General features: G+C 41.3%; 1 protein-coding gene across 5 annotated transcripts in view; it reads right to left on the bottom strand.

The window, feature by feature from the left end:
* Positions 1-25121, bottom strand: part of Snrk (SNF related kinase) — a 54605-nt gene that overhangs the window by 18002 nt on the left and 11482 nt on the right. For 2 of the 5 annotated variants that reach the window (XM_059268954.1, XM_059268958.1), the window contains exons 2-4: positions 22160-22217; positions 21333-21458; positions 17871-18565 (exon numbers count right to left, since the gene is read on the bottom strand). In XM_059268954.1, the coding sequence (XP_059124937.1) occupies positions 17871-18459 (589 nt within the window). In that variant the 5' untranslated portion in view covers positions 18460-18565; positions 21333-21458; positions 22160-22217. Of the gene's footprint in view, positions 1-16758; positions 16875-17870; positions 18566-21332; positions 21459-22159; positions 22218-25121 lie in introns of those variants that run through there. The other 3 variants (XM_059268955.1, XM_059268956.1, XM_059268959.1) reach the window with 3 other exon arrangements.

Below are 25121 nucleotides of genomic sequence, written 5' to 3'. Positions count from 1 at the left end.
GTTTTCCTTATTAGAGTTGCCATGGTCAGGGTGTCTCTTCACAGCAATAGAAACCCTAACTAAGACAGGAACTCAAGCAGGGCAGGAACCTGGAGGCAGGAGCTGATACAGAAGCCATAGAGGAAAGCTGCTTACTGGTTTGTTTTCACGGCTTGCTCAGTCTGCTTTCTTATAGAACCCAGGGCCACTAGCCTAGGGATGGCACCACTCACAATGGGCTGGGCCAGTCCCCATCAATCACTAATTAAAAAAATGCCTAAATGCTTGCCTACAGCTGATCTTATGGAGGCGTTTTCTTAATTGAGGTTCCCTCCTCTCAGATGACGTTAGCTTATGTCAAGCTGACATAAAATTATCCAGCACGGAGTCATTAAGTGTTGCAAATGGTAGGGCCACAAGAAGGAACACAGATGATGCCAGCACATGCTCCAGCTGCCAGACATGGGGCTATCAGATTTGTTGTGCCTGCTGGGTTTCAGTCTTTGGTCCAATCTTTCCTTTTTCTCCTCCTACTCCTCCTTTTCAGACAGGGAATGTTTACTCTACACCATTGCATATTGAAAATATTTCACTTTCTTTTTTATTATACAGTGTTCATAGCTAAGAGACATTAGTCTCAAAAGGACTTTGAACTTTGGACCTCAGAACAGTGTAGGACTGATGTAACTGTGGGGACTGAACACATTTTACATTAGAAATGGTCATGAGTCTTTGGCTTAAATCTGGACTGTTCCCCACTGGCTCATGTTCTGAGCACTTACAGCTTATGGTGCTATTTTGAAGTCTGTGGCACCTTTAGGGGGTTAGGCTGGCAAAAGTAAGTCAGCAGGAGCCGGCTTTCGAGGGCACACCTGGCCCCGCTTCTAGGCTTTACTCTCTCTGCTCCTTCACCATTGTGAGCAGCTCGGCTGTACACTCCCACCAGAGAGTTGCTAGGCCATACCTTTCCTGGTATGATGTAATGAAATGCCCCGAAACCATGACCTAAAACAAATCTTTCCTCACTTGAGTTGCTTCTTTCGGGTCATCTGATCACAGTGCTGAAAAAAGCTTATTAGGTCCCCAGGAACAGATGCCTGGCATGAAGGCCACTAAAGATGACACCAGGAAAATTACCTCTCACAAGTCGGAGAGGGAGGTGACATTATCTTAATAAAAATTCATTTCAGTCCTACTTTATTTTTCATTAAAAAATTTTACTACATCTACAAACTTTCAAGATGTAGGTGACAGCCTGAGCCTAAGGTGTTGGTACTGCAAGGAGCCCCCATCCAGGTCCAGACTGTTGGAAAGTGGGACACAGAGGAAAAACACCACACTGTCTTCATTTAAATAAACAAACAAACAAATAAATAAACAATTCATTAATGGGATTTTGTGCAGATATGTTAACAAACAGCAAGCATCTACGAAACCAAATAAAGATATTACTACTTCAAGTGACATTTTGATTTCAGACCCAGCTATAAAGGCTCTTAGCTAACAAAAATAGAAAAATAAATACTCATTTAGTAAATGTAAAACAGTCTTTCACTTCATGGTAACACACAAAGAAGTGGACAGATCCAAAGTCCGATGTTACAGAGTATGGGAATCACTGGCTGCTCTTAGAACTAGAAATATGGTTTCCAAATGAGTCCTGGAGTCTCCCCTACTGATACACAGGAGGATTATCTATCACAATACAGCTGAACGATGCTGATTCTCAGGCTGGTGTAGAATTTGTATTAGAAACTCTTTTTAGGCAGGCTACCAAAAGATCAAAATGAAAACAAAACAGACAAAAGAACATGCCAATTTAAAAAAATCATTTCTAAAGTAAGTTATCTAAAATAAAGATTAGAAAGTAATAAAAATAGAAAGAATGAAAAGTTTCTGATAGAAACCGCTATATTTTCCCTCAAGCTTTCTTTTAACAGAATTAGTCATGAGTCAATAAATAAACAGAACTAGAATGGTCCAAAACCACTGCTAATGAAACAGCAACACTTATAGCACCACCTACCGCTGCTAAGATGGCATTCCTTTCCTCCAAGAGCACTCACTAGCAACCAATAGGTGACCAGTGCAAAGACACCCAGGACTATTTTCAGAAGTACATGGACCCTGGGGACCCACAATAAACGCTGGGTCCCTTGTTTCCTGTGTGACAGTCTGCAACCTAATTGCCTGTGGTTTACCACATTGAATTCCTATTTACCCAGCAAAAACTACTGGTCTGCATCCAAAATCACCCAGAGTGCTGGTTACTAAAGACTCTTTCCTGCTCCAAACAAGGCCTGTGGTTAGTCCCAAGGATACCAGGGCTAGCACACAAATGAACTATCAGGTTACTTAACAGATTGCTAAGAGTGAGGCTGGGCCAAGGCTGCAGCTCAGGGATAGAGTACTTGCCAGGCATATGCAGAGCCCTGGGTTTGATGCCCAGCACTGAGGGGCAAACCCAGAGCAAAGCCCAAGAGGGTGGAGGAACCCAGACAGGTCTCTCACACATGCAGCAAGCTATCTCTGCCTCCTCAGTTTCAGCTATTTTCTATCTGAAGCATGGTTTCAAGGGAAAACGCCCTTCCTTTAAGAGAGCCAAAAGAAGTATGATCATCCCAGCCTACTTCTCCACACTTCCTTTCCATCGAGACCTGAATGCATCTAAATGTCCCTAGAAACTAAAAATCAGTGCTACCTGAATTAAGTTATGGACTTTGCCCCAAATTGTCCCCATCTGCAGCCCAGCCTCATCCATGGCACTTCTATACTGTGTCTAAGCTTAAGGAAACAGCACTGACCACTACTCTATAGGTCTTGTGACTCCCAAGTCAAGAACACAATTCTACCATGTGCTTAAATTCTCAAAGAGCTCCCTCTACAACCCCCATCTTCCCTGAGGTCCCTCACATTGCCCTCTAGCTTGGAGACCAACCACCAGGAAATATCAGCTTTGGGTTGTCATTACAGTTTTTCACCATTGTGCAGAGGTCTCTGAATATAGAACACATCCCCTGGACCCAGCTGAGCAGGCTACTGAGGTGAACTTAAGACCATGGAGAACACAGCTCTGCAAATACTGTGGAAAAGGAAGCCACAGACTGCAAGGTCAGGCAGTGCTTATTCCTAGCCTCCAAAAAACAAACTTGTCTGCTCAAGTCAAAATGGAAAAGTTCAAGAGGCCAGAGAGTTACCAGCCACACTGTAAGCTTGCACACACACACACACACACACACACACACACACATCTATACCCTGCAGGCAGCAGACAACAACTCAGCATTCCTTCATATCCCACTTTACAAACCTAGTACCATCAGGAAACAACTGTCATAAACGAAGGTGAGATAGGCAGCTAGGCTATTCCTTTCAGCACAGCTTCCTGCGAGGAGCACATCTGCCAGAGCGAGAGCCATCTTACCAACCTACACAGCTTTGTGAGCCGAACCCTTTCTTCCACCACTTCTCGGGTACCTTCTTGGGGATATCAGCTGCCTCTGGCTACAGAGCAGGACTGGGGGTAGGGAGTGACATTCTTTACAGGAATGAAAGGGTTGTAAAGAAGGCAGTCTCAATATAGTCGGTATTCTTGGAGACAGGGAGTCTCTGTGTGTGATGGAGCAATCTGTAGGATCCCCTTAAGGGATTCACAGATCATCTCTCTATAACAATAGAAGTAAGAATTATTTCAAATTTTAATGCAAGTAATTGCTTCAAAGATTAAGAAAACTCAGATGATAAACCCAGCTGTGTTCTACAAAAATATACAGCTGTCATAAAACATTTTTTTTAAATCCAGGACTATTGACCATCTTTGTATGTATGTATACATATGAATGTGTGTCTACGTCTGTGTGTGTATGGGTGTGTGTGTAATATCTCAACACTACCATGTGGAGGGAACTGATCCCATGCTCATTAACCAGGGAAGCAGGCAGTGATGGTGGCTGCTTTGACTACTCCCATTTCCCTTCTTCAGGAGAGAGTTGCTTGTTCCTAGTGAAGGAGACACCACAGCTAGAGCAAACACAGGAAGTCACCCAGCTACAGTACCAAAGTCCACCCGAATGCCTTGATTACTTCCAATTCTCTACCTAATCAGAATAACCCCTCAAGATATTTCTAAAGACTACAGTGAAGAACTCAGTTACAAATTCATACTTTTACAAAATTAGACCTTTTTGATGACTACCTCCCTTTTACAAGCTACAGAGGAAAATATCTAGCTACCACTAGATATTGTTATAATACTGATCCCAAGAGTCTAAGAAGTCTGTATCATCAAAGTAAAAAGCATGGAAACAAGGGCATGGGCACAGCAACACACAGAGAGCATGCTCTTTCATGATGTGTCAGTGTGGATGCTCCTTCAAAGAGATACCCACTGGAGAATGCTGTCAGGACACAGTGACTTCAAATCTGGTTCCAGGTAATAACTAAACACTTCAAACCCCCACAAGTGCTGGGCAATACAACCAGTGTGACTCTGAACACAAAGTAGAAGTACTTCAAGTCAGTACAAATGTGGTCCAATTCCATTTGTCTGGTTAGTACAACACAACTAGGGTACGCATTATTGGCACTTGACAAACTTGGGAGTCTGTGCAAACTTGATACTTGGGTTTAACAGCTGGCGTCTGCTTCTGTTGAACTGCATTCTGCATAAAAGCTAAGGTGTGACTCAAGATGGCTGAAAAGCCAGTGAAGTATCAGCTGCAGAAATCCCTTTACATGGAAACACTCAGCTGAGACAAATAGGCTTCCTTTACAAGTCACAAGTGTTAAACAAAATGAAGCTTGGGAAAACTGAAGCAGCCGTTAAAAAGGACACAGCATTGCCCTAGAAAACTTACAATGTTAAACTCACCAGAAGACAACTTCCTTGTTTGAAGAGAAAGAAAAATAAACTTTAAAATAAGCATGTATTACAAGAGTCACACATCAATGTATTCACTCTTGAAATGTTTCTTTGGGTCAATTCTCCACACCTGACACCTTAACTAGACATGTGGCATACAAACGTACATTGTTTGTTTATTAAAAAAACAATCTATATGTCTTTCTAGAAATTATAGCAAATATATAACCTGGTTGACTCCTTCAGATCGTGTCTTCATATAAAAAATTTAGCTAGAGAGCTCTTTCAAAAATAACCACCTACTTCTTGATTGTAAAGTGAACATTTACTGTTCTCTGATTATGAAAGTAAAGAATATTTACTGCCAGTAAGATAGACCTACTGGCAGCCTGTTGGGAGGCCCCCAAGCTCATTTATGTCACAGACAATCCTGAATACTAGCCTATTAAAGATACTATAATGCTCATCATTTCCCCCAAGTTCTTTAAGGTATAATTTACACACATCCCAATTCACCATTTATAAGGTACATTCAGCAAGTCCTGACAAATGTAGTTACATAACCATACTACAGTCAGGTGGACAGCAGCTTCACTGAATCACCCTGCACAGTTCCTTAGTGCTACCCTGTGGTCAACCCCTGCCCAAAATGCAACCCCACGGTCTATTTTGTGTCCTCTAAGCTTTGCAGGCATGTGGTTTCTCTAGAGCATGAGACTCCTGATCAGGAGCACTCCATTGCATAGCTATTCTACATTTATCTCAGTCTGGAGCAACTGTGAATAATACAGCTAAAGGCACTGGTTTTGCTTACAGGCTTCTGGGGGGGGGCAGAGTTGGAGATTGAACCCAGGGCAAGTACTACCACTGAGCTACATCCCCAGCTGTTTACAGACTATTATATTAACATAAATGCTCACTTGACTTGAGTAAGGGCCCAAGAGTCTGTTTGCTGGGTGCTTGCTAGGTGAGTGTAGACTATTAATGTGAGATAGTTCCAAAGAGGTAACCTGATTCGATGGTTCCACCAGAAATGAGCCAGAGTTTGGGTTGTTCCGTTCAAGTCAACTCAAGCTGAGCTTGAGTATTCCTGTCACTTCTTGCTATTATCAGTTTAAAAAATGACAGCCATTCTAACAGGTGTGGTTTTCAGCCTGCATTTCCTGAGCGGCCAATGGGACAGACAGAGTGCCTAGGTGTGTTCACTTGGCATCTCCTCTTCCTTGGTGAGCTGTCTATACAAGTCTCTGGTCTTTTTTTTTTTTTTTTTGAGACAGGGTTTCTCTGTGTATCCCTGGCTATCCTGGAACTCACTCTGTAGATCAGGCTGGCCTTGAACTCAGATCTGCCTGCTTTGCCTCCCGAGTGCTGGGATTAAAGGTGGTGCCTTTGGCCCATTTTAAAGCTCGGCTGCCTTTTATCACTGAGTTGTTTTTTGCTGTTATAGTGTTTTGTGACAGAATGTTGCTGTATAGCCCAGGCTAGCCTCCAGCTCATGATCCTCCTGCTTCAGGCGCCATGCCCAACTACCACTAGCTGAGAGTGTTTAATACATTCTGGAAACAAGTTCTTTATCAGATAAGTGATTTGTAAGTATTTTCTCTCAGCTTATGACTCAATATCATTTAAAAAGCTGGAGTAAATTTTAATGAAATCCGGTTTATATTTTTCTTTTATGGATCATGTTTTTTTGTTGTGACATCTAAAACACCTTTAGCTAAGATTACAAAGGATGCCATGTTTTCTTCTAGTTCTCTAGACTTACATTTGACCTATGAGGCAAGCTGAGCTTATACAAATGGTGTAAGATACTATCTGAACCCTCTTTCATTGTTTGCAACCATACTGAAAAATTGTCTTTCTCTACTGAATCACACTGGCACCTTTTTGTAGCTGGAGAATTTCTCTCTAGCTCCTGCCACCAAGTCCCGCCAGTCCCAGAGCCCACTTATAAAATAAACACACAGACTCTTACATTATTTAAACTGCTTGGCCATTAGCTCAGGCCTGTCATTGTCTAGCTCTTACTCTTATATTTAGCCCATTTCTATTAATCTTTACTTTGTCACATGGCTCATGGCTTACTGGTACCTTACATCTTCCTTGTCCTGGCGGCGGCTCCAGGCAGTCTCTCTCTTCCCTTCCTGTTCCCTCAATTTTCTTTTCTGTTAGTCCCGCCTATACTTCCTGTCTGGCTATTGGCCAATCAGAGTTTATTTACATATAGCGATATCCACAGCACCTTTTCCTCTGAGAAGTAGCTGACTATATATGTGTATTATTTATGGACTTTCCACTCTGTTCTTTCATTATATTTACGCTTCACAATCTTGATCACTATAGTTTCATATTACATCCTGAATACTATAATCACTTGTAAGATTAAACATTTTCTTCTACAGTGCCTACTTACTTAAGTTGTTTAATGAGACTCTATCTGCTCAGAAAGGCCAAGCATAGACTAATGCTCCAATTTCCCCCTTAAATTTTCATATGCAAACCCTTAGTTGAACTAGAATTCATTTGACAGACTGCATAGCAAGGGGTCTGGTATTTCTTCTCTCCCAAATAAACTATCCTTCCAGTCAGCTGTTGCAGGATATTTGATCACACTGTGCAGAAAGGCACCTTCTGATTGGTTTAATAAAGAGCTAAATGGCCAACAGCTAGGCAGGAGAGAATAGGTGGAACTTCTGGGGAAAGAGGAACTCTGAGAAGAAGAGAGGTGGAGAGAGATGCAAAACAAGTCAGACACATAGAATGGGAGAGGTAAAAATCCACGTGGCAAAACACAGATTAATAGAAACAGGTTAATTTAAGTTGTAAGAGCTAGTTGGGAACAAGCCTAAGCTAAAGGCCAAGCTTTTATAATTAGTAATAAGTCTCTATGTCATTACTGGGGAGCTGGCAGTCCCAAAGAAAGTCCAACCACATTTGGCATTCCAACATGTGGCACAAGAATACAGAAGACGTCACGCCAGCCAGCGCTGCAGTCGCCACCTGGGCCTCTCCACAAGCACTCACTACAGTTGGCTGATGCTCACAGGGACTCTGAAAAGCGGGCTCAGCAACTTCCCAGAGTTGGGATGGTTAGGTGTGGCTACCACTGGTGCCATGAACCTGAAGGGGGCAGAGTGCCAGCAGCATGTACTAAGCAAAGCAGCACAGCAGGTAGCCTAGCCACAGCTTAAGGCTTGGTTCACATGGTCAAAGAATGCTGCAGGTGCTTAGTAAACCCAGGTCCCCACTGAAAAAACCTCTGAACAGATGCAGTATGCTTAAAAATGTCCTTAGATGCTGAAGAAAGAAAAGAAATTGGGCATAGACAGTCATAGAAAAATAAACATTTTATAAATAATAAAGTAAAATCTTTAAAGAAAGAGTAAAGTAATATAAAAATAAGCTGCAATAAGCCACGTAAGGATAGGAAATACACAGGTCGTCTGGATCCTATATGGTGCTTTGTTGACTTTGAACTTTTTTAAATGCTAATGAACAAAAAACAGCAGTTGCTGAGAGATACTGAATTGTGGGGGAAAAACTACTAAATTAGATCAGCCTATATATTTTAAGAATGGCTTAACTTCAGAGTGGAAGTCAGAAAATGTGTTACATTGGGGAAGAGATTATGCCTTTGTTTTCACAGGAAACAAAGAGCTATGGATTCCTTCAAAATTAATAAAGACCAGATTTGATCTTGGCCACAGACATGAAGGAAGAAACCAAGAAAAACTACAAGACAGGTGACGTATAAGCTGATTCTTTGACATGGGAACAGCTCTAAGACTGAATGAGACAAGATAAATCTTGTTAACTACAGAGTCTTCACGACTTATTATTACATGCCATCCTTTCATATTGCATGGCTGGAAATTTATATTATAGTTTGGTTATGCAGTTTAAACAGACTTATATAGTTGACAGATGCCCCTTACCTGCTCACACATAGAACAAAAAATTATTTTTAACTGATTTACACACACTGTACATTCCATACTTGTGTTAATGCAGATATGTATTTTTTTTTTCAGAAAAAAAGACCAGACACCAATGAAGACAAGTAGCCCAGGTGATCCAGCCTCTCAGAATGCCTCTGTTGCAGTTTCCTCAAAAATCTGCATCCAGAACAACTTCAAATCTGCTAGCTGAGATGGTCCAGCCTCACAGACTATGCTAGCCAGAACTTTGGATAAGCCCTACACTTTCCCATCACACAGAGACTGAACAACAACAACAAAAAAAACAGCTAGCTCTCCCAGGACTTGACCATTATCTCAGTTTTCTCAGAGTTCCCTAAAGATGCTGTCATCCCCAGACAACAGGAAGTAATTTTAAGAACACAACGCCCACATTCCCAAGAGGTAGAGTGGGTAGTTCTGGTTGTTCAGTGGGAGTTTACCATTTTTTTGCGGGGAGGGGTTGGTTTCAAGTTGTTACTGGTCACAGCCAGGGGAAAAGAAACTAAGCAAAGGAGATTAGATTCAGAGATCTCTTTCTGGAAAGAAAATAGGGGGATATAGGAATGATAGGATAAAAGTGTAAATTTTTAAATCTACTTTTAAACTTGAAATCAACTATTAATCTCAAATATTTACATTGGATGGATTTTTTTTATACTGATACAAATTTAAGATTTTTTGTTAGAAAATACTGCATTTATGTTTCTACTCTTGTTTAAGGTATTTTTGTATATTGATACAAATTTAAGGTTATTATGTTAGAATATACTGTAGATATGTTTCTACTCGTTTAAGGTATTATACCTATGCAGCTCATTTAAAAATGTAATGTAAAGTTCTAGTCCTCGAAAGCTATTTAGAATAATAAGAAATTCAGGTTAGTAGTTAGTCATCTATAACAATCAAATCTGTGGCCGTGTTAGGTATGTTTTCAAGGTCAAATAGAGATATATTTTAGATAGATAGATGGTCTTCGAACACTTCAGAGAACTACAGAATATGGCACTTCAAATGTTTTAATTTAATTGTTCTAACCACTAAATTCTTTGTTTTACAAGCCAGTTTTTCTTTGTCAAATTTTCTTTGTCAAAAGGCTTACATTTCATACATAAATATAGCTTAAAAAAACAACAACAGAAAACACAGTCCCACTCTTACAATCTCACACTCACAAAGCTCAGACAAGACGGTTTTGAGCTGGAGGTCAGCCTGGACTACATACCAAACCCATCTCAACAAAGGCGTGTGTGTGTGTGTGTGTGTGTGTGTGTGTGTGTGTGTGTGTGTGTTTGAGCATGGGACCTGGAATGAAACTGAGTCCATTCTGCATCTAAGTTAAAATGGCTGCTGCCTGCCTGTTCTGAAAATGCTTCTGAAGTTCTGGCCTGCCCTGTGTCCACACTGATATGGAAAAGAAAGATGGGGTGCAGAGGTTATGATCTTTAACTTCTGAACCTCACTTCCATCTCTTGAGTGCTGGGATTCCAGAGTGCCTTGTCAGGACAAAATCCAGTTTTACATAGCACTGGGGGGTTGAACCCAGGGTCTTGTGCATGTTAGGCAAGTGCTCTACCAACTAAGCTACATTTTTTTTTTAACACAAACACTAGTCAAGTATGAAATAAATACCAGCACTTTCATTTTTTAGTTTACATTTTTTTAAAGAGGAAGAAAGATATCAGCTTTAAAAGCTGACCTAGTATGCCTATGTAAACAACCTTCTGAAAGTTAAATATAACTAAAACCAACATGTGGGAAAACATGTGTGCAAAGGTCCCAGACTCACCCTTTCTTCCCATTTTCCCATGGCAGCCAACATTTTAGAAATTCCCTTGAGGGCAGATTTCCAAAGTAGAAAGTACCTCAGATACTCTTTCTCCCACAGCCAGAGGCAGCCAGGAACTAAGGCCAAATGTCCCCATAGGACAGCAGCCACAGCACAGAGCAAGGCATTCTGGGACTCTCCAAAAGAAGAAGTAGTGAGGCAGTTACATCAGTGGTCTTGAGGGCTTTTGTGTCAGGAACTGCAGGAGGTAACAGAGCCCAGAGAGCTGGCCATGCAGGGGTCTCCACCTATGGGGAAGGGCTTCACAGGCCTGGTGACATATATTCAGGAGAATCCTAGGCAAGACTATTCTGTTCCAGGCAAAGGAACAGGAGACGAGAAAGTCCACAGACATACCCAGGCCCAGAGTATAATCAACAGCAGTGACTACAGCAGATGCAATCAGAACCACCTAATAGAGAGAGAGAGTGCCTGTGTCAGGAAGGCACAGGAAACCAATCCTGAGAGTTGTGCTGACCACTCTATAGTCCAGGATGGCCTGTGATTCACTATGCAGCCTAGGTTAGCCTTAAATTCACCACAGTCCTGTCTCAGCTTCCCTAGTGCTAGGGATTACAGGATGAGCCATGATGCCCAGAAGCAGTCAGGTTTTGTTTCTGACTAAAAGATAAAGTCTCTAAACAATGCCCAGGATCTAACAAATTTTACAAGAAATGAATCACACTGTTTTCACATGATTGGTGGTTGCCTGAAACTACAGCCTCAACCCAGATCCAGGAATCCCTCCAAGGGAATACTTGCCTTCAGCAACAGACTATACAGAGGCTCAGTGAGAGACTCTTGTCTCAAGAATAAGGTGGAGAGAGTGGGCATCTTTTATTGCTGCACAGACCCCATGGTGTGGGTAGTGTAGCTCTTCCCCACTAGTGGACTTGTGGGTCTATGTGAGCACAGCTATTTTCTCCGGTGCATACCAGGAGTAACTACAGAGCTGCATGGTTAAGTGTACATGTTGTTTTCTACGAAGCTGCCATAATTTCCTAAGTCTGGTTGTATTAGTGATTCCTCCATGACCCTGGTTACTACTTTTTTCCAGGTTAGTTGTTCTAGGCCCTCTGCCTTTCCCTACAGACTTAAGATATCTCGATGTGTAAAGAGCTGTGTGGCATCTGCTGGGAGCTATGCTGACCCGATCACTGTGGACAGGGTGAACATCTACACTGCACTCCCCAGTCAGTGAATGGAGCATGCTCTTCACTTACTCAGATCTTTGGGTTTTCCCATTAGCATTTTCATCACTTTCAGTTAGATATGTTGACACACACACATGCCTATGTATTTCATTATAAATATTACTATTTTAAATTTCGACCTCTACAGTTTTATGGAACTGTAGATTTCTATGATTTTTAAGTCCTGTAAGCTGAACTCATTTATTAGTAATTTTTCCATAGACTTCTTGAGATTTTCTAGGTAGTTAACCATGTCAACTACAAGTAGAGACAGTTTTATTCCTTCCCACTATGCTTTGGGACACTGTTAGGAATAGCAGTTAGACATCCATGCCTTGTTTCTGAAGACAGGAACAAAGCATTCAACCCTCACAGTAAAGGACCACAATGCACAGGTCTCTGGCTGAGGTTGCTCCTGGCTATATCCCAGTTTACAGAGAGCATGTAAAGTCAGTACTTAGATGCAGGATGGAGCACAGACTCAGGAAGAATTCTACCTTTTGTTTATTAATATGTATGAGTACACACATTCATGATGGGATGATCATCATTAAATGCAGAGCCATGAGTATAAGAAACACTGCAGAGTATACATACACAGGTATTTCCCCCCAAAAGAGCTACATGCTTAATCTGAAGCTAAACTTTTGAATTATATTAATATAAAGCCATGCTTAAAGTAATTTAGATTTCATTCTATTTAATCCACAACTGGTCATGATAAATTAATGCAGAGACTAGTTATTTTGTTTTTGAGATATTTGTCCATAAACTAGGAAACATCTAATATTGAGGTTTTTGTTGTGGAATATTAGTTTAAGATGTGTTACATTCATTTATGCCATGGAATATTTGTAATGCTGCAAAGATGTGTTGTATTCTTTCATGTTACATTTGTTTAACTACGTAAAGCTGTGTTACTTTGCCTGCCTAAAATATCTGATTGGTCTAATGAAGACCTGAATGCCCAAAAGCTAGGCAGAAGAGAGAAATAGGCAGGGCTGCTAGGTAGAGAGAATAAATAGAGGAGAAATCTAGGCTAGAGAGTAGAGGAGGATCAAGAAAAGGAGGAGAGGAAGACACAGGGGCTAGCCACCCAGCCAGCCACGGAGTAAGAAGAATGATTATAGAATAAAGAAAAAGGTAAAAGGCCCAGAGGCAAAATGTAGTTAAAGAGAAATGGGATAATTTAAGTTAGAAAAGCAGGCTCTAAAAAAGCCAAGCTAAGGTGAGCATTCAAAAGTAAGAATAAGTCTCTGTGTATTTGCTTGGGAGTTGGGTGGCAGGCCCCCAAAGAGTTTTAAAAAACAAAAACAAAACAACTACAAGTTTTCAGATCAAGAAATATAAAATCCCAGGAAGACTCCAAATCTCAAAAGAGATTTTAAAAAGTCTCAATGCCAATTTTAATTTTAACTTGAAACTTTTAGAGATGTTGAGAAGTCCTAAGCAATGTCAGAGTTTCACAGCTTGGAGTTCTAAAACTTGAAAGCACAGTTTAAAGAGTAAGTGCTTTCCTAGCACTGTTTGGGGAAATAAAAAAGCGTATCCAGATATCCCTGTGAAGCCCCATTCCCACACTCCCAGCAGCCAGGCCCCTCCTCCCCATTAGTCCTAGTGAACCCCTGCCTGTTCCTCCACAGGGTAACCCCACTCTCCACTGCCGCCCTGCAACCTCCCCACAGTTCTCCCAAGATTTCAACAAGAGATTTCAGAGCTTTTCTGAACACCATCATTTTCTTTCCTCTACAACAAGAAGTCACCTTGACACTGCTGTCTGGAAGCCCAGAGACATGAGAGGAGCATTAGTTTCCAGAACGTGATCTAGTCAGTCCTTGACCCCACCCCCCACACTCCCTAGACTTGGAAGAAAAGGGGCTGTAGGTAGCATCCAATGAAGGAGGAATCCCAAATCCAGCTCACAGGACTTTCTATAGTGTTCCTTTCTAGAGACTTACACTGGACACAGGAAGGAATTGAACCAAGTGATGGTGTTCTGATTTTTCTACCTTCCAACTACATAGGAGCCCTAGCAGACCTATGCTCTAGGCAGGAGAAATGGACCGTGGGCACTGGCAAAAGAGGATGGCACCTAACGGATATACCAAATCTGCCACACAGTAAGTCCAAAAACCAAGACTTCCCACTTAGGTGCACAACCTGCTTTTCTCTATCCACTACAATGAGACTGTAACACTAAGAAAACATATTCACAGGTAAGCTATTTGAAAATCTCAGAAATACAAGATAACAAACAACTAATGTCCCCTCAAACCCAAGAAAAATGAGTGTAAGAAGAATCAGGTCACAAAGCAGAAGAATAAAGACCCAGATAAACCCACTTAATGGAGTGCTTACAGACAAGTGAAAACACAGCACAGCTGAGTAACACAGAACCAGTGACAAGAAACAAAACCAGTCTCACGCCAGACACCCAGCTGGGCACTTTAGAAGCAAAAGGATGGCAGAAAACATCTAAAAGTTAGGAGGAAAATTAATTAGAATGTGTTTCTATAACCAGCAAAAGTATCATTGTGAGTACATTTTTAGGTAAGACAAAGATATTCACAAATCCTCCATGAAAGGATTATGAAAAGAAAAGAAACAAAAAAAAAAAAATATCCAAGTGAAGGACAGGGAAGACAAGACATTTGTAAAAATAAGTAAAAAGTAACATTAAACAAACAGAAGCAACTCAAAATTCCACTACTAAAGTTTCTTAACTGCAGGAGAGGAGAAATAATATAGACAACGAGAAACTCTGGCATTGAGAGTAAAAGCCAAAGAAAAGGAAACAAAAAAACAACAGGGAAAAGAAACCTGGGTAATCTAACAAAATGGGGAAAGTGACACATAAGAGAACAACAACAAAGAATCAAGTCAATTCAAATATTCCAGCAATAACACAGACTAAATTCACCTCTTTAAAACACTCACAGATTATATGCAAAAGGAAAAGCTATATATTACTGAAAGGATATAAACCTAAATACCAATAACTAAAGTACAGACGAATAAGCAGAACTGAGGTATAGCTGAGTAACCATACACACAAGTTGTTTTTATAACAGCAAAGGTGTACCTCATCATGGGAAATACACTTATAACTCAAACTTCACACAGCTTTAAAGCAGCATGCATGCACAAAGCGAAAGCTAATCCTAACAATTCACAGACAGAGTGGGAAATGCCATCATTCCTTTGGGAAAGACAGAGGCTACAGAGGAACAGATCACACAATGGACACCTTCATGTATAAAACTCTTCATGCACCCAAAACACAAACACTTTAATCACACAGGAAACTCTCAAGTAACCACTGTAAAAATTACTATGATCAAGCCAATGAGAAAAAAAATCCAAAAATATTCCCCAAAGCAAAACCCAATTGGGTATATTCATTAACTTCAATGAACTAAAATTAGATATTAAAAACCAATAAGCTAAAAGGCAAATTTTATGCCCTTGAATTAAAAAAAGAACTCATTCTAAATGGCTTTAATGCACAACAGGAAATCAAACAGTGGAACAATATCTCCACAGTGAGATGCTTGGGAAGGCAGAGACTGCAGCAGAGGGCAGCACCGGTTTAATGCGCATCAGAAATGAAGGCACTTACAGAAGTTTCCAAGACACCATAAAAGAGGGGCAACTCAAGCCTGGAAAGTATCAGGGAAAAGAAAATTTACATAGAAAACAAAGGTGTAGCTAATAATTAAAACCAATCTGATTCCCTGAAAAATAAAATGAAAATAGAGCTAAGCCTTAAGGCAAAGAAAGAACTGCAGAGCCCAGTCTTCACCCGGCAACACCTGCTAATTTCACAGTGGCAGGGTTTGCCTATGACCATTTTGCCAAAACATCACTAGTTTTGGCACAACAGATAGCATGTTAACAGGAAGAAAACTGTTGGTTCATTTATAAGAGCAATTTTGTATTTATCCCTATCACATTGCACAGGGTCAGTTAAAACCAACACAAATAATAAAGATAAAGAAGTAACCTATGAACCCAAACCACCGCACACTTCACCAACTTGGGCAACATTCTCCCAAACATTTCTTTTTGTTTAACTTTTCTTAAGTTTCATTATGCAATATTTAGGATAGAAGGAGGACAAAGAAGAGAGGAAGAGGAGGAGAAGGGGGAGAAGAAGAGAATATACAATGAAAATGCCAGAGCATCAGTGTATTAATGCCAAATACCAAATAGAACAGAAATACAAAACTTCCCGTGTTCATTCTGTGGTGTATGCATCGCCCCTCAACACATGCCATCACATTGTGCTTTACACAATTTGCTTTCTGCCCTTACATACACTTAAGGAAAGCCATCACTATGACACACGTGCTGCATTTTCACCAACCTACAAAATTCAGTGGAATACTGAACAATTTATTTAGCAGTAATGTGATCAGGCTTCTTGAGTGGGGGGGACGTGCTTGGGCCAGGCATGCACAAGGCTATGTTCCAAAGCCTCTCCCCGTGCACACCCCACACCCTCCCAGACAGGGCTTCTCTGTGTAGTCCTGGCTGTTCTGGAACTTGCTCTGTAGACCAGGCTGACCTCAAACTCCAAGAACTGCCTGCCTCTGCCTCCCAAGTGCTGAGATTAAAGATATGTGCACCATCGCCACCACCACCACCGGGCCAGTATTTCATCCTCCTGTGTGTGTGTGTGTGTGCCGCGCGACAGACACACACACACACACACACACACACACACACACACACACACGCTACTTGGTCACGTGATGTGTACATCTTTCTTTACCAAGGTATTGCCAAACTGTCTTCTAAATTATGTAACAGTTCCTGATTTCACAACATTTGACTTGGTCTCACTTCAGATGTGGAAAAGCAGGAAGGCATCTTACATATTTACATCCATGCTATTCTGTCAACCCAGCTTTATTTTCTGATTTAAATGGCTTTACTCACCAAAATCTTTGGCTCAAATACTCTAACAAAAGGCTGCAGTGAAACCTGGTTGGCTCTGAAGGGAGAGGCCAGCCACTGTCCCTTCTTTTCCAGAACACGACAGTCTAACAGGAAAGTCAGTGTCTCGCCAGTGTGTTTTACTGTGACATAGGCAATCTAACATATCAGCATGTTATTGTCAGCACTTAACCTCTTGTGTGCAGCTCACACTGTAACACTAGTCTATGAAGTCTGATGTCATGTGCATGTAATGTCAGAATACACTTCTCTGAGAGTAAATAAAATTTAAAGCTGACGACACCTTCAGTTCAACAAATTCTTTCAAGTCAAAACAATTTATTGTATGACCTTCACAACTGATACAGTCCCAAGAGGACAAAGCTGATGGAACCTGAAAAGCAGCAAGTGCTTCCACCATAGACAGGTGATTCTGCACAAGGGTTATAGGGGAGAAGGCAAGGGCAGCTGGGAATGCTAAGGGCTGCTCCTACCATAACCCTACAGAGACAGGCATGTGGCACAGCAGTTTCCCCCTTCTGCCCTTCGTTTCTGTGGCACTGGGGCAAAGTTCCCATCTGAACAATGAAAAAGCAAACAAAATGGCAGCACGGGAAAGCTATCCATTTTACAAATGAAGAAGTAAGCAGGGAGGTCAGTTACGTATTCAGGGTCACAGTTAGCTTGAGTCCAATCTCTAATTCTTAATACTGTAATATTCATGTTATTGCCCCAATGTGGGTGTGACATGACTGTTAAAGGACATTTGCAGGAAAAGGACAGCCAGGGCCACTGCCGGAAAACAATCTAAGAAGACAAGAAGGAAATGAATTTACACTTTAAGAAAAAAGCTACAATGGGTGCCCTGAGAGGTTCCCTTCAACAATACTCTCATTATCTTTGTCTTGAAAATACTCTTAGACATTTGCCCTTGTAAGTTTGAAATAACCTGCCTGTTGGCTTAGGAACACACGTAATTCATGAAACCTAATTCGTTAAGTAAAACACATATAATCAAAATTCTCTTTGGAATTATTTTCAGTTATAAACAACCAACTCAACCAGCTAACAGCAGCTGGCAGAGCCTCAGTGGGTGACCCTGGGCATTCACCTACCTACTGCAGGGGCGTCATACTCATCACCAAGCAGGATCTCTGGAGCAGAGTAGGCAAGAGATCCACAGCTTGTAGTGAGCTTCTTTCCTGGCTGGAATTTGTTGCTGAAGCCAAAGTCTGTCAACTTCACAAGACCTTGTTTTTCAAAGAAGACTACATTCTCCGGTTTTAAGTCTCTATGAACCACATGGAGTTTATGGCAGTAAGATATAGCATGAACTATCTGAGCAAAATACTTCTTGGCCAAGTCTTCATTAAGACCCTCCTCGTGTTTCATTATGTAATCAAACATATCTCCTCCATCTCCCAGTTCTAGAATGAGATACAGTTTGGTTTGGGTGTCTATGACTTCATAAAGACGGACAATGTTTGGGTGCTGCACTAGCTTCATGCATCTCACTTCCTGGAACAGATGGCCAGTGGCTAGGGTGTCTAGCTTCGTCTTGTCAATCACTTTCACTGCCACCTTTTCTCCTGTAAACACATGCCTGGCAAGCTTAACCACAGCAAAATGACCTCGACCCAAGGTTTTATCCAGATCATATAATCCAGCAATTTTTCCATCATATCCTCGCTTGAACCCTGCCATGCTGGTGCAACAAAGGGAAAAATACTTAAAGTGCTTGAAATAGGTCTTCTCATATAAGCGTGTCTGCTGGGAATAAGGCCTTCATTATCATCATAGCAATGGATACCTGTAAAACAAGAGAGACAGTCAACATGCAGATTTTCTTTCTTTCCAATTATTTGTTTGTTTGTTTTATTTCGAGAGCCTTAAGTCAACTGAGATACAAAATGAATCATGGTCATTATTAAAAACCTATTTATATACTTAAGAGTTTACAATTCAAAATAGAGGTTGAGAAGTTAAGTACCACATTCCACAAACAAAAAGTAGCAGTTCATTGGAAGCATTGGGGTGGGGGTAGAGGGGCATCAGAAATAAGAAACCGGCAAGTTTGATAAGCTATGCTTAAATGATAAATATTACCCAGAGGTAAAATTCTATCAGTCTTTAAAAACATGGTAAGCATTCACAAGAAAGGGAAACATAGAATAAATACATAGTCAGAAACCCAGCAACCGTTTCCTGTCATCCAGAGACTAGCCATACTTGCAGAAGGTGCACAAAGGCCCCTTCGGCACAGCCTTCTCTTACCTTCTGTCCGTGCATCTCCAAGTGATACCATGTAATTAATCTGTGAGTATCTAAAGGTTTCTGAAGACCATTTTCTCCATCTCCCCAAATCTAAATCAATACTTATGCAAAGAGGACAATCAAAACTATCTTATTACATTTGAAATGCAACTTATTTCCCAAAATGTTTACCAAGCAACTATCTGCTTCATGACAGCAGGGTTTAGACAGTCCTTGGACATAGCAGGTACTTAATTAATAACTCTGGCTTGAGATCACTCACTCTTTGTGCCCATTACCATGAGAGTTTTCACACATAAACTGCCACGGTTGCTCATTTTCTCAGAGTACATAGGCATGCACTCTTACAGACCATCTAAGTCTCAAAGAGTGTTTGGTTTTAGAAGCCAATTTCGTATCATGCTTAAAATTTTCAACCTTTCTAATACAAACCTCTAACATAGAAATATGTTCTTATAAATGACCTTGACTCAGGAAAAAAAATATATAAAATTATACCAGTTAAAATATCACTTTAAATCCTACAAGCTGAACCACCACTCTAGAAATGAGTACCAGAAGCCAGTGAAGAGTGTGCTGACCTCCTAGACAAGTTGTGGCCTATTAATGTGCACAAATTACTTTGGTGAACATGTTCCTAGCTATGCGCTATAAAAGCAGACACACTATCTGTGCTGTTTAATGATAGCGGTGCACATAACCTCAAACTAAAACTTAGGCACACTAGGGCAGTAATGCATTAAAGCATAGCATTACATTCCTTTATGTTTCACTGTTATTTCAAAGATCAGAAGAAAAGTCCATGCTTATTGAAATCCTACCACAGACATTCACAGAAGTGAGACTGTATTGTGTCACTGGTACCTGAGGTCAGATTGTTTCATTTTGAAGCCAAGGAAACTCTACATACTAGTGACAGGTGGTATTAAAGCTAAAATCCAACATAACTCAGATTTCAAAGCCCATATTGGAGATCAACCCCAAAGTCTAGCATTGGAAGGCACTCTGCCACTGAGCTACATCCTCAGCTTTCAAGGCCCATTCGATGAATCTGACAACTCCAGTCACATTACACTTGGGACACCGAGACAGTAAGCGTTTAAATCAATTATGAAAAAGATGCAAGGAATCATTATCATATTATCACACTTCCAAAATTACCCAAATCACTTACTTAGGGCCGCCTCAAAAATTTACAGACAATAAACTTAATAGGCCAACAATAACATGATCACTAGCATGTTCCATATTTTAGAAGTCGCTGTCACCACACTCAGCACTGCCGTTCTGAATGAGCACTGCACAACAGCCACATACCAAGCTTTACATGATCCTTTCCCAGGTTCACAACTGCTTAGAGACAGGGACGACTCACCCTATTTTGAGGCACAAAAAAAAAAAAAAAGTAAGTTGGCCTAGGATGCAGGGCTAGGATAAGGAGGAGTTGGATTCAACAGGGCATCTGACACCTGTCACTGTTTTAAAACAACCTGTTGTGCTGTTTCTCTGTAAACTGACAGAACAAAACTGAATTAGTCCTGTTTCTACTAAGATTTTTACTGAATAAGCCAGTATAGGAGCTTGAGAGATGGCTCAGCAGTTAAGAATGCTTACTGCTCTTGCAGCAGACCTGGGTTTGGTTCCCAAAACCAGTGTTAATTCCAGTTTGAGGGAATCTGACACCCTATTCTGGACTTCATGGGCACCTATACTCAGGAGCACAGACACAGACACAGACACAGACACAGACACAGACACACACACACACACACACACACACACACACACACACACACACACAGAGAGAGAGAGAGAGAGAGAGAGAGAGAGAGAGAGAGAGAGAGAGAGACTGACTCACAGACAGACAGACACATACAAAATAAAATAAAATATTTATTTATATATACTATATATAAGAGTACTCTGTCTGCACGTCAGAAGAGGGTACTGGATCCCACTATAGACAGCTATGAGCCACCATGTGGGTGCTGGGAATTGAACTCAGGACCTCAGGGCTCTTAACTGCTGAGCCATCTCTACAGCCCATAAAATCTTAAAAAACAAACAAACAAACAAAAAACTAGTAAGAAAGATGTTAGAAAAAGAGCCAATTTCTTCTGTACTCTTTATTAACCTGGTTCATCTGAACTAATAATTTCAATGACCAGAATAAATAGAGAAATCTAAATTGAAGTGTTTCTGCATTTGGACAGCAGTTCCCCCAAAGAAGCGGCAATTCATAAATATTAGGCCAGAGACTCTGTTTAACTTCAATTAACTCTGCGGGTTCAGCTGTTCCCTACCTGTCTAAGTGTATGTTGCATATTTTTGCAAATTCAACTTTCACCTTCAAACAGGCTTCTTGAGCTGTCTGCCCCATTTTTTTCATCTTTATTCTTTTCCTCTATTATCTTTGCTTAGATGTATTCCTGAAAAGTGGCAAATAGATCAGATTAGATAAATGAATCTGAGAATTTTTAAAGTTAACCCTGGATTTGAGGAAAAGGCCCAGTGGGTAAAGTGCTTGCACACAGCAGAAGGATCTGAGTTCAATCTCCAGCATCCACATAGAAGCTGGACACAGTGGCTCACAATGTCACCTCAGCATGTCAAGGCTGGGGAGTAGGTGGGCAGACAGGTGGATCCCTGAGCTCATGCTCACTGGCTAGCCAGCCAGCCTAGCCAAATCAATGAGCTTTAAGTTCAGTGAGAGTCTGTCTCAAAAAATAAGGTGGAGAGGGCCAGTGAGATGGCTGACAACCTGAGCTCTATCTTTGGAACTCACATGATAAAAATAAAGAATAGACTCCCAGAACTTGTCCTCTGACCTTCAAAAGAGACAGCTGTGGAATGTCTGTGCGTGTGTGTATTGGTGCGCGCATATGCGCGCACACAGTAAATAAATAAATAAATGTTTAAATTTGGGGGGATCAGCTGAATAATGATCAAGGAAGACACTAATGATGACCTCTGGCCTTCACACATGCATACAGCAAACATGTACATACACACAACTTAGAAATTGTTGATCTCTGAGGATCTCAGTGCCTCTGTCATGCCAGGCACCGAGCTAGTGTTGAGAGGTAGCTGTGAGAGGTGTAGGTGAGTCTGTGCCAGCTCCAGGCCATACCTTGCAAACCGCATGCCAAATTACTCTGTTACCACTACTTGTTAGTTGCTTCTTTCTCCTAAAGAAAAATACAGAAAATGATTTTAGTGTATTCTATTTGTTTCAATTTTGCTTAAAGTAAAACTATATATTCTAGGACAGGACAAACCAGAAAACAGCAAATCTGTCCTCAGTGACCCAGTCTCCTCCTATTCTCTTTCTCCCCTCTATTCATTTCCCCTTTCCCTTCCACTCCTAGAGGCTGAAGCTCATGTTAGGCAAGTTCTCTTTCACTAAGTCCCAATCCCCAGCCTGCAGCCTTCCAGGCCCGCCCTGGCGCCCCATCCCTCCCTAGCCCCAGCCCCAGGCCTGGCCCTTGCCCCCCAGCCTCAGTCCTAGCTTGAATCACAGCTTTACGGAAATCGTGGCAAAGAACAGTAGCCGTTTTCTAAAGACCTCCCGGGTAAAAGGTCCTGAACCTGCATCTGTTGAATCCTGACTATGCACCTGGCAAGGTAGGCACAACAAAGCTCAACTTATCTGAGCAATCTCTGCCTAGGATCCTGCTTAGCCTGCCTATAAAGTCTATCCCACCTCCAGCAGCCCCTAGACAAGCTCACCAAGCTCCTACTATAGCAGCTGAGGAGAGGAACCTGTATAAGACACTCTTCTAAGCAAGGCAGAAATGCATTATGATGCCACCAACAGGCAGCACACGAAACATCTTCACGTTGACTACCAGACATAAACAAAACTATCACTACAAGCAAAGTAGCTGCACTGTTCCCAGTCCTAGCATAGTAAGGGGTCCTTTCCAAGGTGGGCTTATGTGTTTTCACAAACCTGAAACACCACACAAATAAGTGAAAAGCCTTAATATTCCTGGTAGGCCAACACAACTCACACTCCACGCTAAAGGTACTGAGTGTCTGGGTAATCAATGAGCCCACATGTGGTGATATTTTATTTGTGCACCCCAATAAAGCTTATCTGGGGATCAGAGGGAAAAGCCAGCCACTATATTAAACATAGAAGTCAGGCAGTGGTAGCAATGCCTTTAATCCTAGCATTCAGGAGGCAGAGATCCACCCAGATCTCTGTGATTTCAAGGCCACACTGGGAACAGAGCCAGGCAGTAGTGTCACACGCCTTTAATTCCAGTGCTAATTAACCATAGAGGTCTGGAGATCTGTACAGATAGACCTACCTACCTGCCTGCCTGCATGCCTGCCTGCCCCTTGAGCCCCAAGTAGGACATGAAAGCTCCTCCCACTACCCCTGCCTGCTTTTCTCTCCAACAGCCATTCAGTTTCTGTGGCAAGGCAGCATCGTGGTTAGTGGTTAAGCACTGGTTCTGAAAACTATCCGATATGAATCCAGACCACCAATCACAAGCCACAGGCCCTCAGCAAGTTACCTGGCCTTTCTGTACAGTTAATTTCCTCACTAGACAATGTCAGTAACAAGAACACAGCCCTGTCTGTAAGCCCAACACCTCAGAAGGCAGAGGAAGAAGGATTGAGTCCGAAGGCCAGCATGGTTTGTATAAAATATTACCATGTTTCATCCCCAAATCAAACTAAATCAAACACACAAACTTTAAAGGCTGTGAAGGGAGCTGGAGAGATGGCTCAGCAGTTAGTTAAGAGCTCTTACTGCTCCTGCAGAGAGCCTAAGCTCAATTCCCAACAACTTATGTCAAATGGCTCACAACCACCTGTAACTCCAAAACCATCTGAAACTCAAGCTCTCTGTGGCACCTGCACTCACATGCACACAATTAAAGGCAATAAAAATAAGCCTTTAAGGGCTGTTTAGATCAAATAAGTTATACAATTACACTGTAATTGTATACAGTGCTGAGCTGCAGTATTCCTGCTGTTCCCTTCTAGTGTTCATCTACTACAAGAGAAGAGCTCACTGAACTAGCACTCCTCTCTTGCTTTCCTAACACATCAAACTGGAAAACCAGTGCTGTAAAAATCTTGAGATACAGAAAATAACAATGCTAACTAAACACTAAAATCTGATTTTCAATAAAATGCCTTTAAAAAAAAACTAAGTATTTGCTTCTCCCATCCCATTATTTGATTTAGTATCATTATGTAGCCCAGGCTGGCCTCCACTCGCGATCCTCCTGCCTCAGCCTCTCACATGCCAAGATTATAGGGCTGCATCATCATGCCATCTTAAAGTAATAGACTCTTCTAGCAAAGCTGTAAAGTACAGAATGGAAAGCTTTAACTTCAAGAGTAAGAGGGGGGACTGGAGAGATGGCTTAGTGGTTAAGAGCACTGGTTGCTCTTCCAGAGAACCCAGGTTCAATTCCCAGCACCCACATGGCAGCTCACAACTGTCCGTAACTCCAGTTCTAGGGTATCCAACACCCTCATATGGACATACATGCAGACAAAAACACAATGCACATGAAATTACAATACTTTTTAAAAAGAGTAAAAAGGGGCTGCAGAGCCAGCAGTAACCTCAGCACTGTTAGCTATGGCACTCTCACATTTATGCAGCTCCCATTCACTGTGGTATAGAGCACTCACTTTTGTTCTAGTATTGTAATTTCAATTATGAAAAAAAATATCTGTTTAGGTTTCAGAAAAATTCAATTATAATATATAGGTTGGCAAAAAGAGTGGGGAATATACTAAGAAAAAAATCATCTGTATCTCTTCTCTGATAATAAATCAGACAGGACAGCTTTGCAGCTGTTCTCTAGGTACATAGCCAGATATAATTTTTAAAATACACTGGCAGAAATACACAAGGCAACAGAGAAAGACTGTCATGGACAGAGAGGAGGCTTTTTAACTATTTAAATATTTCTCTCCCAAAAACAAACTGAATAAACTAATAGTTTGCTTTATCAAATTCGGAAAATACAAAACTGCAAAAGGAAAAACTCACCTGCAATCTATCTTGGAGGATGACACCAAACCTGACACACTCTTACAAAGCCAATACCTTAAATGCA

The sequence above is a fragment of the Peromyscus eremicus genome, chromosome 7, assembly GCF_949786415.1.
Source record: "Peromyscus eremicus chromosome 7, PerEre_H2_v1, whole genome shotgun sequence".
Classification (NCBI taxonomy): domain Eukaryota; kingdom Metazoa; phylum Chordata; class Mammalia; order Rodentia; family Cricetidae; genus Peromyscus; species Peromyscus eremicus.
This window is presented reverse-complemented; position numbering and strand designations above follow the sequence as displayed.